At 39.1% G+C, this 20,263-nt stretch overlaps 1 protein-coding gene across 5 annotated transcripts in view; it reads right to left on the minus strand.

Moving 5' to 3' along the window:
• Positions 1 to 20,263, minus strand: part of TESK2 (testis associated actin remodelling kinase 2) — a 126,405-nt gene that overhangs the window by 31,870 nt on the left and 74,272 nt on the right. For all 5 annotated transcript variants that reach the window (XM_074334636.1, XM_019749378.2, XM_074334637.1 and 2 more), the window contains one exon: positions 14,912 to 14,960. In XM_074334636.1, the coding sequence (XP_074190737.1) occupies positions 14,912 to 14,960 (49 nt within the window). The remainder of the gene's footprint in view (positions 1 to 14,911; positions 14,961 to 20,263) is intronic.

Consider the following 20,263-nt stretch of genomic DNA (forward strand, 5'->3'; position numbering starts at 1 on the left):
GATCGAGAACCACCAGCTCCACTGCTACTACTCTGGTCCAAGTTACTTTTGTACATCTCTCACTTCTTTTGCACAGCCTTTATTTACTGTGCAGACTCTATTGTAATAGTCTCCTAACTAGTCTTCCTGCTTTCACTCTGGCCTCCCTTTCATTCTAATTCACTGTACAGAAGCCAGGGTGATACTGTTCAAAGATAAGTCACATCATGTTGATTCTGGTGTCTGGTACCCGGAGATCATGGTCTCATGTACCCGAAGAATGAAAACGTGGACTCGGAAGGAGAGGTAGAGGAGCAAAGAGTTTTATTAAAGTAAAAGTACAGCTCTCTTACGAGAGGGGGTACCCGAAACTGGGATGCCCCCTCATAAGAGAGCTGTACTTTCTCCTCTACCTCTCTTTCCGAGTCTGCATTCTCATTCTTCGGGTATGTGAGACCATGATCTCTGGGCACCAGACACCAGAATCCTATATCATTTGGGGGCTCATCCAGGATATAAGGAGAGGTAAACACACTTCATGTTTCTGCTGCTGCTTGCGGGGCTTCAGGCTTCCATGTTAAGATTTTCTCTCTCTCTCTCAAAAAATCAGGCTTCCGTCAGCCATTTAAAAGGACTAGCGCAGCTGCCGACCTACAAGACTCAGAGGACCGGTCTTCCGGGACCAGAGGCAGCTGATCCCTGGATCTGCATCAGGAATGTTGGCTGCCTGCCGCCTGGCTATTTTCCTAATGAAGGGAGACATCGTTGGCGTGCGACTAGCAGCATAGATCCCAAATGACAATTGAAGGGCCACGGCCATGGTGACACTAACGTGGGTCCCAAAGGTCTCCCAGGTCCCGCGCTAGTCCGACAGCCCCAAGTGGGTGCCTTAGATCAACCCTTCCAACACTGTCGCTCTTTCCAGTCTTTCCTATCCTCAACACCTGTGAGACATTGGTCGAGGTCTTTCCTGTTTAACCTCCTCACCTGCCTGACATCTTCTCCCCTGCAACACCTAAGGTAAGACAATGGAACTAACACAGTATAAAACTGATCCATCCATAAAAGGTCTATGCTTAGCTCACCTTGCCAGGGCAATTAGGGGCCCACATCCAGCTCTCTTTGAAGCCTTGGGCCACCAATGGTCCTGCAGTCAATGTAAGGAAGAAGAAGCATGTTGTTTTTATGTACAATACAACATACTCAGTGTCAATTTTCTGGTGATTGTACCGTCTACCATATACACCTAGGACTACATCCCTAGAAGCCAGAATATCTCAGCCAGTTACTAGTCCACCTCTCCCATTGCCGGAATAATAGTAAGGCCTTCACTGACCTTACACATCTTGGCCATGTAGCATTTCTCTGTAAGTCTATTATAGGATTTCTGAATCTCTTCTCCTCTAGTTATCAAAGTTTATTCCCTCTTATAATAAAAAAGGGCCCCTGCAAGTTCTGAGTATCATCTCAATAATCCGCTTCTTGTTAGATGAGGAAAAAGATACGGACAACGGGCAGCAGGCCTACAAGATGCCAGAGGTCGTGGTATACACACTTCCACTACTGGGTGTTTAATCATTGGCCATCATCTCTATCGCCCAGGGCCAGGTCAAAAACAGACAACCACAAAGAAATACCCCTCCCATGGGTACAACAAGGCAAGGTTTGGGAGTACGGGTGCACAGTCCAGGCAAGCACAACTACTCCCAGTGGCCCATGCCTCCTCAGTTGCTGGCATCTGGTCATGCAGAGCGTCGGAACACACAAGTAGCACCAAGTATAGAGGTGCATCACGGCGAGGTTCAGAAACATGGGTGGCATGGCCCAGGTAAGTGTAACTACTCCTGGAGGCCCATGTCTCCTCGGTTGCTGGCGTTTGGTCATGCAGAGCGTCGGAATCCACAGGTCCAGGGGACGCCTTGGAATTAGGGGACGGCTGGGAAGAGACAGCAAAGGGATGTCTTTCTTTTCTCCTTCCGCTTTTTCAGATGGGCAACAAGCCCTCAAGCGCCTATACCTCTTTGGGCTGTTCCAAAATATTGGGACCCCTATTCTAAAACATTGGGACAAGTTTGACCCCAAGCCCTGAAGAAGCGGTGTTTGAGTTTCTTTTGTTCAGAAGCCTGACCCCAATGCAAACTAGGTGACCAAGAAAGTTAGCCAACTAATGGAAGTTCAAACTATAATACTATCTTACAGTTAGATTTATTCTGTAGAAGGGAAGGCAAATGGTCAGAAATTCCATATGTTCAGGCCTTTATGGCCCTCTACCAGAACCCCTCTTTATGCCATGGAACAAAGGAATCAATAACAACAAAGATCAAAAACAAAGCCCAGATCATCTAGACCTTATAGATGCCCCCCTACTTAAGCCTCCCTCTGCTCCTCCAAGGCAACAGGCTCCCCTAGCCTAGCCTCCCAAGGAGAACCACTCCCTCCACCATATCTATCTCCCCAGCCAATGCTACTTCTAAGGACCCTGAGATTATCCTTAACCCTCCTCACACCAGGAGTGGGACACTATCCTACAATCCCACCATCCACCTCTGCTCTCTTTCTTCTTAGGGAAGCGCCTGGAGCGGAGGGTACGGTGAGGGTTCAAGTCCCTTTTTCTTTTTTTTTTTCTTTTTTTTAAATTTTATTTTATTAAATTTATTGGGGTGACAATTGTTAGTAAAATTACATAGATTTCAGATGCACAATTCTGTATTACATCATCTATAAATCCCATTGTGTGTTCATCACCCAGAGTCAGTTCTCCTTCCATCACCATATATTCGATCCCCCTTACCCTCATCTCCCACCCCCCACCCCCCACCCCCCTTACCCTCTGGCAACCACTAAACTATTGTCTGTGTCTATGAGTTTCTGTTTCTCATTTGTTTGTCTTGTTCTTTTGTTGTTTTTGGTTTATATACCACATATCAGTGAAATCACATGGTTCTCTGCTTTTTCTGTCTGACTTATTTCGCTCAGCATTACTCTCTCAAGATCCATCCATGTTGTCACAAATGTTCCTATATCATCTTTTCTTACCGCCGAATAGTATTCCATTGTGTATATATACCACAACTTCTTTATCCATTCATCTATCGAAGGACATTTTGGTTGTTTCCATGTCTTGGCCACTGTAAACAAAGCTGCAATGAACATTGGAGCACACGTGTCTTTATCTCTAAACAAGTCCCTTTTTCGATAACAGATATCCAGCAATGTAAAGAAAAATTAAGAAAATAATCTGAGAACCCTGACAGATTTACAGATGGATTTCAAACTTTAACTTTGGCCTTTGACCTCTCATGGAGAGATGTTCAGTTTATCTTGGCCACCTGTAGTACTGCTATTGAAAGAGATCACATTTTAGAAGCGGCCCACTGAGAGGCAGATGAAGTATTTGCCAGAAACCCACAAGGCAATGCCCCAGGACCAGACGTAGTACCTTTTGCTGATCCTAACTGGAACTATAACACTGCAGAAGGGCTGGCCAGATGTGACAGGTTTCTAAAAGCCCCCATCATGAGCATAGGAAAAAACAACAACTAAACTAATAGTTCAGAACAAAGGGAACTCTACCCATCTCCTAATCCACTTATAACCAGAATGCCTGAAGCTGAGGTAACTGAAGGAAAAAGAGACACTTTTTAAACCAAGCGGCTAATTCTCAAGCCAGACCTCCCACCCCTTGTTCCAGCCTCTTTGCAATTATAGGGGTAATTATAAAATCTCAGGACCTGTCTGTAATTGTTAATAATTCTGTTTATATATATCTGATCTCTAATATCTGTGCTTGTCTGTGTTTTATATATAATAGTGTTTTTGCCTCTGGATGGTATTGAGATAGAAAAATCATAGGCAGTCAGGGACATGGCCATAGTGGAGGGGATTAAGGCCGAAACCATAACAAAAGCCAAAGGAAATGACTTTAAAATAGCTAACAATTTCAAACTGCAGGGCCCATCAGAATAATCAGCCCAGGTGCAGGGGACCAATCAGCTTGTAGTTAACAATTTTAAACTGCAGAGCCCACCAAAGTTAACTGCCCAAGTACAGGAGACCAATCAGCTCTGACTCAGGGACATTATAATTCCTAGCATAGCCCTGTTGGGGTGGGGTGGGGGGCATTCCACTTTCGGACCCACCCTCTCTCCGGAGAGCTTTTCTCTTGCGCTTTACAATAAAACTGTACTGCTTAAACCTTGCCTCTCCGATCTGTGTTTCCCATTCTTCGGCGACTGGGAGATCACGATCCCGGGAACACACCGGATACCTATATCATTGTCATACCTCTACTCAAAAACCTCCGAAGACTCCACAATTCATCCTGAGTAAAAGCTGAAGTTCTTACAATGGTCTATAAGACTCGATGTGATCTGGCTTGTGTTTCCTCTATGACCCCCATCGACTACTATTTTTCTTACTTTCACTGCTGCAGCCACATCACACTCCTTGGAGTTCCTCAACCACACCAGGCACATTGCTGCCTCCATGTCTTTGTAGTTGCTGTTCCCACTGCCTAGAATACTCTTTCCCTAGATATTCACCCAGCTAGTTCCCTTATCTCCTTAATTTTTGCCTTTTCTGTAAGATCCTTCCTGTCCACATATTTGAAATTGCAAACCCCACAGCACTTAACACTATATATATCATTTGTTTTCTTACTTAGTCTAACTCTTCTGCCCACCCCCTGCTGATTACAATGTAAACTCCAAGAGGGCAGAGATTATTATTTGTTCATTATTATATTCCCAGTACCTGAAATAGTGCTAGACACATAGCAGGAGCCCAGTAAATATTTTTTGAATTAATAAATAAGCCAGAAGCAAGTTAGCAAGTTAGGGAAAAACTGCTTTTAAGAATAAAGTAAACTAAAGGAACTCCTGCATTATTCGTGAGTTAGACTGCCAACTTCAAATGTCATAAGGAAAACATGCATAATTTATTTAGAGATTTTTTACTAGTAAATGACCAAACCAAAAAATTAAATAAAAGCTACTTTTTCAAAAGTAAAGAAGATGCCAACATGTATTTATAGGAATATTTTTAGCTTTTTAACAAGTATAAATTAAATAAGCAAACTTCTAATTGTGAAAGGACTTGAGATGTGACATTTCACACTATGTTTTACTTCTGGCTCTTTCCACTGGGACTAATTCAGCTTTCTTTGAGCTGGGTCTACAGTAAACAATCATCTATAACCACAACCTAAACATATACAGTTTAGTTGACCACGGAACAATGTGGGGGGGATGGTTAGGGAAGTCAACCCCCATGCAATCGAAAATCTATATATAACTTTTGACTCTCCCAAAACTTAACTACTAATAACCTACTGCTGATTGGAAGCCTTACGAATAACATAGTTGATTAACACATATTTTGTTTGTTATATGTATTATATACTGTATTCTCACAATAAAGTAAGCTAGAGAAAAGAATGTTATTAAGAAAAGCATAAGGAAGAGAAAATACATTTACAGTAGTTATTTAAAATACTTTACAGCGTTTATTGGATGTATATTGAATACACATCCATTTATCTGTGTATAAAAGGACTCTCACAGTTCAAACCCATGTTGTTGAAGGGTCAACTCTACTATGGGCCCAGCCACACAGGGCATTATTATACGCCCCATTCAGGAGACTGAGCTCTATTAGAGAACCTGGGATTTGACATAACCTAAGAATGTGAAAGGGAGAAGAGAAGTAAAGGCATTCCAGGTCCTGAAAGGCACATGTAAGGCCAGCATGTGTAGAAGATAGCAAGACCCACTTAATTAAAGGGAGGGATTCATATTCTGAAATCAGATTAGAGAGAGCCTAGAATGTTAAACAGAAGTTTTTAAACAGGAGCATCACATTATCAAAGTATGCCTAACGAAGAATATTTAAGTAGTAGCATATCAAATTGAAACAAAGAAAGACTAGAGACAGGAAAAAGAGCCACAAAGTATTTGTAGGAATCCAGCCACGGAATAAGATTGTGGCAGGAATAGAAAGAAAGAAGAAGCAGAAAGACAGTAGAATATATTAGGATAGGATTGGGAAGTTATTAAATTCAAGAGATGAGAAAAAGTCAAAACTAACTCCAATTTTTTTATTCTTTTATTTGGCTGAACAAGGATTCTAACAATAGAAAATGGTAAGATTTAAAATGGTGACCTAACCAAGCTAAGTTTTATTTGAAATAGTGGAAAACAGGAGATGATAGGGGAAAAAAGAACTGTAATGAATAATAACCATTAATATATATGGAGATCTGAGAGTTAGCAGCATGAAGCAACAGCTGGATATTAAAAAAAAAAAAAAAGTTTCTAAGAAAGGGCACTGTACGAAATTTCTCAATATCCTAGTCATTAAACACTGAATTCATGAAAGACACTATAGTGGAATAAAAATGGTCTTTGAGATGTAGCATCGAATAATTCACCTTCCCTTGAATCAAAGCTGACCAATAGGGGTGGCCAGATGGCTCAGTTGGTTAGAGTGTGAGCTCTTAACAACAAGGTTGCCGGTTCAAGTCTCACATGGGCCAGTGAGCTGCACCCTCCACAACTAGATTGAAAACAATGGCTTGAGCTTGGGTGGGGGGCCGGCTGGCTCAGTGGTTGGAGCGCAGTGCTCATAACACCAACATTGCTGGTTCAAGTCCCACAGGGGCCAGTGAGCTGCCCCCTCCACAACTAGATTGAAAACGACTTGACTTGGAGCTGAGCTGTGTCTCCCACAACTAGATTGAAAAACAATGACTTGACATCCCAGAAAAACACACTGTTCCTCCAAATTAAAAAAACAACAACAAACAAACAAAAAAACTGACCAATAAAATGCAGCTTAAGTCACTTTTTGGAATTTCCAACGCTAGATCATAGGAAGTCTTGAGGTTCCCATTTGGGTGGCTTGTTCCTCTCACCAGTCACTATGTAAAAAGTCTGACACTATCCTGAGATCACCAAGCTGTGGGAAACTCAAGTCATATGGAGATGACCTAAACAATGAGACACCGTGTAGTGAAAGAGAGGGAGCCAGGAGTAGTACCACGGCACCAGGCACATGAATGAAGAAGCCATATTGGAAGTGGGTCCTTCAGCTCAGCTGCCCCAGCTGACATGTGTGGATCAGAGACTCAGCAAAACCTTTCCAAATACCTGACCTACAAAATTGCAAGCAAAATACAAAGTGATTTTTTTAAGCTACTAAGTTTTAGGGTAGTTTGTTATGCAGCAGTAGATTTGCTTATCCTGATAAGCCCAGAGCCTAGCAGAGTGCCTAGATTACAGCAGATTCACTTAAAGTGGTATGTATAAAGTAAATCTCTCTTTCCTCATAGACGCTAATTCATATCTTTGTCATTTTCCCTACTCTCACCATTCCTTTAGGAAGTCCTGAGTCACAGAGGCAATCATTGTTGGTACCTTTGGTGAGTCCTCTTAATTACCTAATTACCATGTGGTAGTAGTAGCCTCCCCCCCAAACAACCCCACGCTTGAAAGATTGGTATGGCTAAGCTGTCAAAGTTAACCCAAGGCAGGCACCAGATAATTTCACATGTGGCTCAAGGTAAATAAGGCCAGGAGAATACTTTGTACTGAGCCACACAAAAACAAAACAAGAAGTAGGCACAACTAATGGCAATATCGCAGCACACCAAGAAACTGGAATCGGGGTCTGGCTGCTCATTTCTATAAATAATACATGAGTTTGGTTACTGAACCCACAGAGTTTCCTTTCATTGTAAGCTCTCTGATTATATAAGGCATCTTATAAGTCTGACAGAAAACAACTCAGAAACAACACATTTCAACCCACATAAACAAGGTATTTCCAAAGTAACTATTTTTTAATAAAGAAAGAAGGTATATAGCAGGGGTGGACATGGTGAGTGAGAAGAGGATGAGGGCTATGTGAATAAAAAATTCTCTTCTGTTGTCTGCTGGACTGATCCATTCCCTCATCAGCTAAAAGCATTTCCTTAAGCACCCAGTATCTGCCTGACTGAGGTAAAGAGACTGCATCACGTGACTAGGCCAAGTAATTGCTGTATTTATAGCTAAGTAGTTCTCATTGCCACCGTGGGAAAAAACAAGTCTCTCCATGGCAGAAAAGGCAAGACAGACCCCCAAATATCCTACCTGCCAAGCAATTCTTTTGCTGACTCCTTTGACCGGAGACAATTATCACCTGAGAGCCCTGCCCCACAACCTTATGCCCTACTCCTTCCTCAATTCCCAATCTTCTAGGCACTAAGAGGTTCTACACAAACAGCTTCTCTAAACTGTTTGATTACAAAGATGTTTCCCTCTTTGTGCCTTTCTTAACAAGCTCAAAAAGAACAGCATAATGAGATGATCGACCATGTCATTCTCTCCCCTCTCTTTCTTTGACCCCCCCCATCTTGCATATGGAAGAGAAAACATACAGCGTGTAAGTTGGTGGCAGCTACTTTTCAATTACAAATGACAGTCAACCTTAGGATGAAGTTGACAATGTAAAGACAGAGAAAAGAAATGGAAAGAAATGGGGTCTCTGGACCCCATCAAACCAACCCTTCACCTAATAAACTGCTGGAATTCCAGTTATATGAGTCTTGTTGTTTAACACCATTTAAATATTTTCTGTTACTTGTACCCACACATTCTAATATACACTATAACCAGGAAATATCATTTGCCAAATAATCCGAAATATATATAAAGTTAGTCAGACTCAAATTCTACACATACAACACATGCTACATGTACAGGAACCTGTGCTTAGCACTGTGTGGAATACATAAGTGAATTAAGGACAGCATGTTGTAATGGAACGAGAATAGGCTTTGAAGTCAGATGAACCTGGATCCAAACCCTACTTTGGAGAAGTCAATTAACTTCTCTAAGCCTTAGTTTTCTCACCTATAACATAAGAAATAGGATTACAGAACTGTGAGAATTATGCTAATATATAATGCACCAAGCAGAGCACGCGTAGTGGATGCTTAGTAACTGGTAATTGTAATTTAAAAAAATGAAAGTCTTTACCCTCAAGTAGAGTAGAAAAGGCAAATAATTATGATCTGGTAGTTGGGAGTATTGATAGGGTATGAAAGATTGCAACAATGGTTGCAGTTCTTCACACCTTACTGAATGCATGCCCTTTGACACTTAACTTTGCAGTATGCTCCCAATATGGACTCAGGCATGTGACTTGCTTCGTTCAATGGGCTGTTGACCAAGCAAATTTGAACATAAGCAGAATCATGAAAAGCACTTGTGCAAATGGGCTGGCATATTCTTGCTATTCTGGTATCATCTTAAAAAGGATATGTCCAGGCTAGCCCACTGGTCCCACAAGGAACGATGAGAAAGAGCTGGAGCAAAGCTGCTCCAAGAAAGCCCAGCCTAGAGCAGACCACCAGCTGACCTACAGGTGCATGCGTGAGTCCAAGTGAGACCAGCAGACTGCCCAACTGGACGCAGCTCAGCTCAGCTAAACCCTGACGACTTATAAGAAATAAATGTTTATTGCTGTAGTCTTTTGAGGTTTCTGTGGTTGGATATTATATACCAATAACTAACTGACATATGGGTTATACTTTCTGTATTTAAAAACAGAAGATTTCCACTTCCTTGATATTTGTGACTAAATGAAAGACAAGGTTAATTCTTCTGAATCAAAGACCATACTTAAGGAGCATTCCTACTCAATACAATATGGATTCTTATTCAACTAATTAAACTTAAAAGAAGGTTCTGATCTTTTATCAAACTGTTTAACAAACACTTATTTGCTTAAAAACTTAGAAGTCTATTCTTACTTCACGCAGTTTAAGAACACACACACACACACACACACACACACACCCTAAGTGTTTGACTTTTCCAAGTTTAATTAATGTCTACAATTCCAATCGAGACTTGTGGAAATAGTTCAAGCCCAGAAAAGTCCAGATCACCCCTGTATATGAAAAACATTCCTCCTAATAATATCAATACTTTACAGCATTAACAAAGGCTGTGCTTATCTACTGTAATTACTGATAAACAAGGAATTTTTTAGAGAAATAAGGAATGGTGCTTACATTACTGTAGAGAGCAGGCATACCACCAGTCAAGAAATATTTACTAAATATCATCCAAGTTCCAAGTGCTGTTGTAGATGTTATTAGTAATTTATTTTTGTGATTCTTCTTGAAATAAATAGCTGTGCTGCACAGCCAACATTGAAAGGCAATTACAACAAGTGTTGTGAGGATTTGGAGAAAAGGGAACCCTCGTGCATTGTTGGTAGGACTGTGAATTGGTGTAGCTACTGTGGAAAACAGTATGGAGGTAACTCAAAAAATTAAAAATAGAACTACCTTATGACCCAGCAACTCCACTCCTGGGTATTTAACCAAAGAAATCCAAAACACTAGTTCAAAAAAATACAAGGTCTGACAATTAAGTTAGCAAACTCATCCTAGAAAAAGTACTACATACCTCATTGCTGAATATCACTACAGTCACCTTCAAAGTACTCCCCTTGGGAAGCTATGCACCGATGCCAGCACCTAGTCCACCCTTCAAAGCAATTTGGAAATCTTTTTCTGGAATGGCCATCAGAGATGTTGTTGAATTACCCGTGATGTCCTGAATGTCATCAAAATGTCTTCCTTTTAATATTTCCTTTATCTTCAGGTAAAGAAAGAAGTCATTGGGGGCTAGATCAAGTGAGTAGGGAGGGTGTTCCAATACAGTCGTTTGTTTACTGGCTGAAAACTCCCTCACAGAAGTGCTATGTGAATGGTGCTTTGGCATGATGCAAGAGTCATGAATCGTTGGCAAAAAGTCCAGACATTTTCCCGCAGCCTTTTCAGCATTTCCATACAGTAAACTTGGTTAACTGTTTGCCTAGTTGGTACAAATTCATAATGAATAATCCCTTGATAGCAAAAAAGATTAGGAACAGCATTGCAACAAGTTTGCTAACTTAATTGTTAGACCTCATATATGCACCCCTATATTTACTGCAACACTATTCATAATAGCCAAGATATGGAAACAACCAAAATGCCCATCAATAGACAATTGGATAAAGAAATTGTGGTACATTTATACAATGGAGTATTACTCTGCCATAAAAAAGAATGAAATCTTGCCATTTGCAACAACATGGATGGCTTAGAGGATATTATGCTAAGTGAAATAAGTCAGACAGAGAAAGACAAATACCATATGATCTCACTTAAATGTAGAATTTAATGAACAGAATAAATGAACAAACAGAACAGACTCATAGATACAGAGAACAAACTGATGGTTGCTAGATGAGAGGGGTGTTGGGGGGTATGGGTGAGAAAGATGAGAATGGGTGAGGAAGTAAAAATTGGTAGTCATAAAACAGTCACGGGAATGTGAAATATATTAACAGTATGGGGGATATAGTCAATAATGTAAAAACTAAGTATGGTGAGAGATGGCTACTAGACTTAAGGGGAGATCACTTCATAAATTATATAAATGCCTAACCACTGCATTGTATACCTGAAACTAATATAAAATTATATTGAATGTCAACTATTATATATGTACACATACATATACATATATGGACTGTGATCAAAATATATGGTGAATGTTTAAATTTAAAAAAAATTATTACAGTAAAAGACACATTGCTATGAATCCCCCTCAAAATACTCTCCCTCACTTCGACCACAATTATCCCATCGTTCTTGCCACTTCCTGAAGCAGTTCTGGAAGTCCTCTTTTGTGAGTATCTTTAGTTATGCTGTCGTGGCTGCCTCAATGTCCTGAATTGATTCAGAACGTTTACCTTACATGGTCATTTTGACTTTGGGGAAGAGCCGGAAGTTGCACTGTGCCAGACCTGGTGAATAAGGTAGATGAGGATACACCGTAATGTTTTTAATTGACAGACATTGCCATACCAGAAGGGATGTGTGACAGAGCCTTTCTATTGTGATCACAAACTATGGTGAATGCTGCTACCGAGTGCCGTCCAACGGAAAGGCAGGGATCTTCAATATGGGAATCTGCACGTTGAACCTTAGTAACAGTGTGTGACAAGTTTCAACTTGTGTGGTGCCATCAGTCAGGTGTGAACTAAAGTTGAGAGAAGGTGTGTTTTAAAGTATGTTGTAAATCATCCTCTGTCATGACAATGTTCCATGTCACACATTGCTTCTGGTACAGCAATTTCTGTCAAATACAAACATTACGGTGTGTTCTCATCCACCTTATTCACCAGATCTGGCACCCTGCGACTCTGGCTCTTCCCCAAAGTCAAAATGATTCAGGACATCAAGGCAGCCACAACAGCACAACTAAAGACATGAAAGAGGACTTCCAGAACTGCTTCAGAAGGTGGCAAGAACGATGGGATATGTGTGTTTGAAGTGAGGGGGAGTATTTTGAGGGAGATTAATGGCAATGTGTCTTTTACTGTAATTTTTTTTATTTAAACATTCACCGTATTGTTTGATCACACCATATATATATATATATATATATATATATATATATATATATATATACATATATATATGTATGTGTGTGTGTGTGTATATATATATATGTATATATATATATATATATATATATATATATATATATATATATATATATAAAATACAGTCACAGGATATAAAGTACAGCATAGGGAGTATAGTCAATGGTATTAGAATACCTATGTACGGTGTCAGATGGGTAGTAGACTTGTTGGGGTTATCAGTTTGTGAGGTGTATAAATGTCTAATCATTACTGCATTTTGTACACCTGAAACTAATAAAAAAATACAAAAGTGAAAAACAACTGTAAGGCAATTAAACGTAGGAGTACCCAGAGATCTATGTCATGATGGCCTTTGCCATCTGAAAATAACCAAGACCATTTGGATATTTGGACTTCACATCAGCCTAGTAACATAATAAAAATTATTAATGTCATAGGCAATGTCAATATCTCATTAATAATACTGGAAATACATACTCCTTCACAAAACATGCACTGTATATTGTATATGACTATACACAAGCTATAAAGCAACAGAAAATATTATTTAAGTGTAACATGGCCAAGAGTATGTTGTATTAAGATCATTCATTTCTGCCATTTCCATTATACTCCACTTCTAAATTTGTGACGTGATCCCAAACATTAAAGTATGTTGTTCTTTGTCAGAAAAACCAATACGCGAGCCCTTCCAATGAACCCACATTTCAGAGAATAATGATATAAGCTGGGAGTACAACAAATATGTTTTACAATTAGTATTGTCAGAGCTTTAGCAGGTAGAAGGCTTGAGAGAAGGAGACAATTGTCTTTGAAGAATTTTTAGACTCACTTCTGAGAAAAGAAATACACAGAAAATGTTTCTTGATCTGGGATGCTGGTTTATGGGTGTGTTCATTTGCAAAAATATAGTGAGCTGTATACTTGTCATTTATGTGCTTTTTCTGTTATGCTTTACTTGAATAAAAGATTTTTAAAACATTTAATGACACTAATAACAGTATAGAACTAAGTACCAAATGAAACAATGTTGACAATTCAAAGAGTTCAGGAGGGACTAGTCACTGTTAATAATAAAAGCTATAATAGTTAAAATGTATTTAACAATTACTATATGCCAGGCACTGTGCTAAATAAGCATTTTACATTCATCCTCAAAATATCCCTCTGAGGTGGTCATCTTATCAGCAACATTTGCCACAATTAATTACTCCCTTCTTGAAACTCCTTCTTCCTTTCTATTCCAGGTCAATATGCTTTCCTTCCTATCTCATTAGCTACTCCTTCTATATCTGCCCTTCTCCCCAGACTTTTAAAATTGAAATACTCTAGGGCTTAGCTACTAGTCCTCTTCTCTATTTAGACTCCCTGGGGCAGATACTATTATCATTATTCCCATTTTACAGATTAAAACATTGAGGCAAAGAGGGATTCAAATCTAGGCAATCAAGACTTCAGAGTCCATGCTCTTAACCACTTCACTATTTCACCTTCTTTGGTATTCCATATAAGAGGCAGGACATAGCTACACACATTCCACATTCTGGTGCTCTCCATAACTGAGAAAAGACATATACTCAAAGAGTGAGGCACGTGAGCTGCACCTTCATAAGATATTAAGGACTAATAACAGACACCAAGCCAGTAGGAAACCAATACTCTTGCAAATTCTGTTAAACAATTTTCCTTCCTAAGTTTCTTCACTTTGTATTTTGGCACGCACTTCTCAAGGAGGAATGTGAAAACATTCTAGAACACAGATTCTAAAATCTAGATGCTCATGAGACTAATCTAGGGAGCTTTAAAGAATACACATGGGCCCTATGCAGACCTACGAAATCTAGAAGATTCCAGGAATCTGTGTTTCTAAGAAGCACCCAAGCAAATTCTGAAACTGGTAACTCAGTACCTGAATTTAGGAAATCTTTGTTCTAGAGAGGATTCTCTGTTCCTCAGAGCCTCAGTAATGACTATCTCATATTTATCTGCCCAGAAGAGGCAGAAAATGAAATGAGAATGGAGAAGTAAACTGATTCCAAGGAGTAATGAGACCAATCAGGAAACTAGAGCAGTGACAGTGGAATTCTAGATCAGGACACCGATCATTTCTGGGTAATCATTGTTTTCATGATAGAGTCTGAAGCCAAGTGATGCCATCCCGTAGTTTAGGAGGGGGTCATCCAAGCAGCAAGAACCAATTTCATATTTGAGCACTCGTATTCTCAGAATATTCACCAAATATAATGAGAGAATCCAAGAGCATTAAGAGATATGGTCATTGTTTCCAGGCAACAGAAGAAAACATTGTTAACACTGCCATTTTTGCATAAACATAAATACACACAAATTTTCCTTATATATGCATGTAACAATCACTATGGAACCATAAAAGCTGAAACTAAGGCAACAAAGTCACTTCAACACGCTATTGAAGTCTTACCTCTGTAAGTGCATGCAATTGTCCTTGATGTACACACACACCCATGAACCTACAAAACAAAACAGGTTGGTTTTTTTTTTTAATAAATGAAAAGAACATGAACATAACTGCCTACAGAGAAACCAGTTTAATTATCATATTAGAAACAATCCAATACCTGTGAAGTCTCCTGGGTTCCTGTACAACCCTATAGCTCTCAATCTTTGACACTAGGCTAGTAAGTTTCTAAGTTTACCATGAAACGTGTAGTTGTGGTGGAAAGACTTAGTGGTAAAAAGTAATGGTGGAAGAGGGAGAGGAGTAAGCCTTAAAAATAGCATAGTATAATGAAAAAAGCACCAAAGTGGAAGTAAAACAACTTCATGCTCATTTCAGCTCTGTAACTATCTGACTACATGCTCACCCCCACCCTGCCAAAAAAAGTCACCAACCTTAACACTATTTGGGGCTAGGTTTCCTCATCTATAACGTAAGCAAGTTGGACTACCCAATCTGAAGGCCTGTAATTTATAGATAACAAACAGGGGAGATGGGGGAGCCCACATTTGCTGGATGACAAAGGACAAACTCCTTAACATTAAAAAAAAAAACAACACAAAAAACCTCTTCCAAATACGTAAGAAAAAACACACAACAGAATTCACAGAAAAATAAGTATAAATGACTAATAAAAATATCAATATGTGCTCGAATTCACTCATAATTAAAGAAATGTACATTAAAAGAAGAAGATAATTGCTTTTTAAATCTATCAAGAGAAAAAAGATTAAGATTGATAATGCTCAGTGTTGTCCAGAAGGTGAGAAAACAAGAATGAGAAACACTGTTGAATTCTTTTTTCTTTTTTTAACACTGTTGAATTCTTGGCACAACTTTTTCAAAGGGTAATTGATCATATTTAGCAAAAATTTTAATTGCTCTGATTTCACTTCTACGAATTTATCTTACAAATATACTCAATTTGGATGAGCGAAAATACATGTAAAAGGACATCTACTTCACCAGTATATATGAATCTAAATACCCACCAATAAAAGACTGGTTAAATATTTATAATATATTCCTAGACTGGAATACTATATAGCCATTAAAAAGAATGAAGTAGATCTTTATGCACTGATATGGGAAGGAAGATATCCAAAATATATTGTTAAATGAAAACATTTAGCTACAAATACCATTTGTGTGAAAAATGTTTGTATATTAATAAAAAAAAGTCCAGAAACATTAATAATAAGTGGTACTGAGGGGGTAAAGTGGTACTGTATACATTTTTTAGTCTATACACTTACGTTATTTTTAAGTTTTTTTAAACCAACAGGTTATATTTATATATAAATATAATTTTAAATTAAAAATCACAGATCAATGATTATGACTGATAATCATAAAGTGGGTGGAGACAAATGTCATAAAGTCAGTGACAACTGGGGTTTGCAGTGCCAGGAAGGAAGTCTCACTAATAATTCCCACAATTAAGTTCTAGTTTAGAAGAACTAAGAAAAGGGAAGAGACTGACTACAAGTGAGAGTGTAGCACAGCAGCAACTACGCTGGAAAGGACTGTGAAGTTCCATGAAGACAGAATTCAGGTCATACTTTTTCCTGTGATCACAGCACCTAAACAGTGCCTAGCAAATAGTATGCACATGTGTTGATGAATGAAAAGAAACTGAGTGAGGGAGAATGCCTGGTGGGCTGTGATATTAAAGCAGTTTTAAAGACATGCTGCTTCCACCAAAATTACTAATGTGGAAATTTCAGAGTTTCTCCAAGAGGTGGTTTCTGGATCACTGTTTTTCTTCTAAGTGCATCCAGAGACTTGGGAACCTGAGAAAGGAAGGCAAGATCTAGGCAGTACTGAAAACAGGATGCAGGCTCCAATGACTAGTTGAAACTTACCTCTGGATTGGGAAGAAATGGAAAGCAAAACAGAGTTGGTTAAAAGGGCACTGAAGTTGGCGGGTTTGGGTTCAAATCCTACCTCCACCTTTTATTTGGCAAGCATTAGTTTCCCTCTCTGTAAAATAGGATAATAACCCCCATCACTCTTTTGTAACTTTCCTTACTGCAGAAGATTCAGAGTTTTATTTAGCTCTGCATTTCTAGTACTTAGTATAGCATCTGGCGCGTAGTAAGCAAGCTCAAGTAATGACTGCTCATTTGCATAAGTGAAGTGGTCCGGGGTCTGGAGTCAAAACTGCTTGGATTTGAATCCTGCTTCTGCTACTTACTGATGACCTCTCTGTATTTCAGTTTCTTCACTCACAAAATGGGACATTAATATTACCTAACCTAGATAGTTACTGTGAAGATGAAATGAGATAACTTGGGCTCCTGGAATACAAGCACTAGAAAATGTTAGCCCTTCTTCTTCGTTTAACATTTCTGACTCCTTCTCCAGACTAGAATATAAGAAAAGTTTTTAAGAGTACAGATCTCACCTCATTTGTTTCTATATACAGTGCCCGAAACACAATGCTTTGCACATAAGATGCTAAACAAGCATTTCTTGAATGAAAAAAACAATCATCAAATTAGCTTCACACTGTAAACTCATTTTATAAGAAAGAACACTCCCAGCCAAGAGGTATTTATTTTATTTAGTCAAATATTTATATAGAAGCTAGGCAGGATGATTCTACTAGTAAAATGATGGCTACATTCTAAAGTCATGGGTCTCCTAGAAGCTGGAGAGACCTGGTTTGGGGGTGATACACCCTTGCTTCCCTTCCCCCCAGGAACACCATCATGTGACCACGACACCCACGGAGGTGTCACAGACAGCACATTCAGACAGCCGCTGGCTTCGTGTTAGTTTTCTGTCTGCCTTCTTCCCCACCCCCTACTCACATCACCACATCACAGTGGTGTCGCACAACTCTACTTCTACGTGACCTCCTTAACCTCATTTCCTTTCCACCACCATCACGTCCACAACAGTGTCACAGAGCTGGCAAGCTGAGACAGGCATTAGCTTATATTGGAAGATGAGCCTGAGTGGAGTTAATCATTCCAGTTGCTATAAACAGAATATACTTTAAAAGGGAAATATTACTCATCCTTCACAGGGAAGTGATATATATCTAGAAAAGCATTTAATATTAACAGTAAGTTTTCACTAAAATTTTTATTGCTAATTATATCAAAATCTAAGTTGTGGATAAAACCTCAAATCTTTTTTTGGTATGAGACAGGACCTAAAAAAGTTACATTTTGAATGATTCTTATTCCGCACTACCACCACCCAAAATCATGCCAGCTAGAATTACTTAGCTCAAGAAGGGAGTACTTTCTTAATGCATATGCATGAAAGGAAGTGATTACTCAACTTGTTATTTTTAGTTTCATATTACATATATGTACATGTTGAGAAGTAGGGAGACTTGTTTTCTCGTTTGTTTTTTTTTAGATCAGTGCTTCCTAAATTTTAATGTAGAAACAAATCATGTAAATCATGTAAATTGCAGACTCTGATTCTATGGGGGCACTAAGAGTCTGAATTTCTAATAAGCTCCCAGGTGATGTTGTTTGGTCCATGGACCATACATTGAGTAGCAAGGCTCAATCTACACAAAAGACAGCTAATCTCTAAGGTTAGTAAGACTACAACAGGAAACTCCCACCTGACTCTGATACCGCTAGTAAATTAGACTTTGACCAGAGACTTAACTTATATTGCCTCTCAGTCTTTCCTGTAGCATGACTTAACCATTCCCCATAAAGTATCATTACCATGCTTTCCCACACCTTGGCCTTTTTTCAGGCTATGCCCACTGGCTAGAATGCCCTGCCCCCCTCATTTCCACAGTCTACCCATCCTCAAAGCCCAGTTCAAATACTTCCTTTCCCACAAAACAAGTTTGGCTCCCCTCTGAACTAACATGCTCCAGAACTACCAAGGCACTCCATCTACACCTCTCTCCTATAGCATCATCATTTCCTACCTTTATGTCTTATAACATGCCTTATATTAATATCTCCTCTACTAGACCATAAACGCCTTAACAGCATTCTCTTGCCTGGTATATAACAGTATATAAACACTTGCTGAGTAAATTTAAAACACAACTCTGACCACTCAAAAGTTATTGAGTACCTACCATACTCATATGCCAGATATTGGCAATGATTATAATGCTTATGACTAACTCTTAAAGAGTAGTTTACTATACAAGCTTTATTCTAAACACTTTACATTATATTCATTTAATCCTCACAACCCAGTGAAGTAGTAGTTTCATTACCTCAATCATATTGACAAAGAAACTGAGGCTCAGAGAAATTAAGTAACTTGCCCAAAGTCATACAGCTACGGTAGTAAGTGACAGAGCGAGCAGTCAAACTGAAACAGTGGGTTCCATTATAATTACAGTGTTATATTACCTCTTCATATAGTTATAAAAATGAACAAGACACAATCCCTTCCCTTAAGAAGCTACTGGCTACTCAGAAAGGTTTTGTGGCAGCTCACAGCTCCTGATCAAAGTTCAAATTCCTTGGTATGTTATTCAAGAGTCTGAATGAACTGACTCAAACCTCCCTAACCTTATCTCCAATTACATCCACCTGCATTCTCCATGTTTTAGTTATACAACCTGCCACTCCTAAATATGGAGTGGGATTCTCCCACTTCCATATGTTGCTAGAATGAGTCCATCTGGAATTCATATTTCAAAGCTCTACCAAACCTTAAAAACTCAGTTCAAGAATATCTCCAAATAACAACATCAATAGCACCAAACATTTATATACCATTTAGTATGCCAGGCACTGCCACATATTGTCATTTAATTCTTAAAGTAGCCTTTTGAGGATGGTTATAATAATCCCTATCTTGGAGACATAATTTCAAATATTTCCCTAATCTTTCTAATCAAAATTAATCTTTCTCTTCCCTTTACACTCATATCACTCCTTATAAACCTCTGTTGTAACACTTATCAGGCCTGCCCTTCTACATAAAGTTTTATCTATGTCTGTTTCGTCCACTAAATTAAAGGGTCCTTGAGGGCAGGGATATTATGTGTGCAAGGGAATGGCTACTTGTTCACTAAATGGCTTCCCTTTTCCTCCTGAAGTAGACTACATGTCTATAACAATTGATTAAGATTATAAGAGTTCTGGCCAGTGGCGGAGCTCTAGGGGCGGAAGTGATGATGTCATTATAGGCCTGTCCCATAAAAACCTCAACACTATCTCCCACACTTTATTTCTTAATTTGCCTGCAGATGAAGAAGTGGAGGAAACTAGGGCCCTGTCCTTGGTAAAAATTGCTCCCCTTCCACCTCCACCCAACATACATTGGACTGGGACATGAATGAGAAACAAGCTTTTAAGCCAACAAGAGTTT

This window comes from Rhinolophus sinicus, linkage group LG06, assembly GCF_036562045.2.
Source record: "Rhinolophus sinicus isolate RSC01 linkage group LG06, ASM3656204v1, whole genome shotgun sequence".
Lineage (NCBI taxonomy): Eukaryota > Metazoa > Chordata > Mammalia > Chiroptera > Rhinolophidae > Rhinolophus > Rhinolophus sinicus.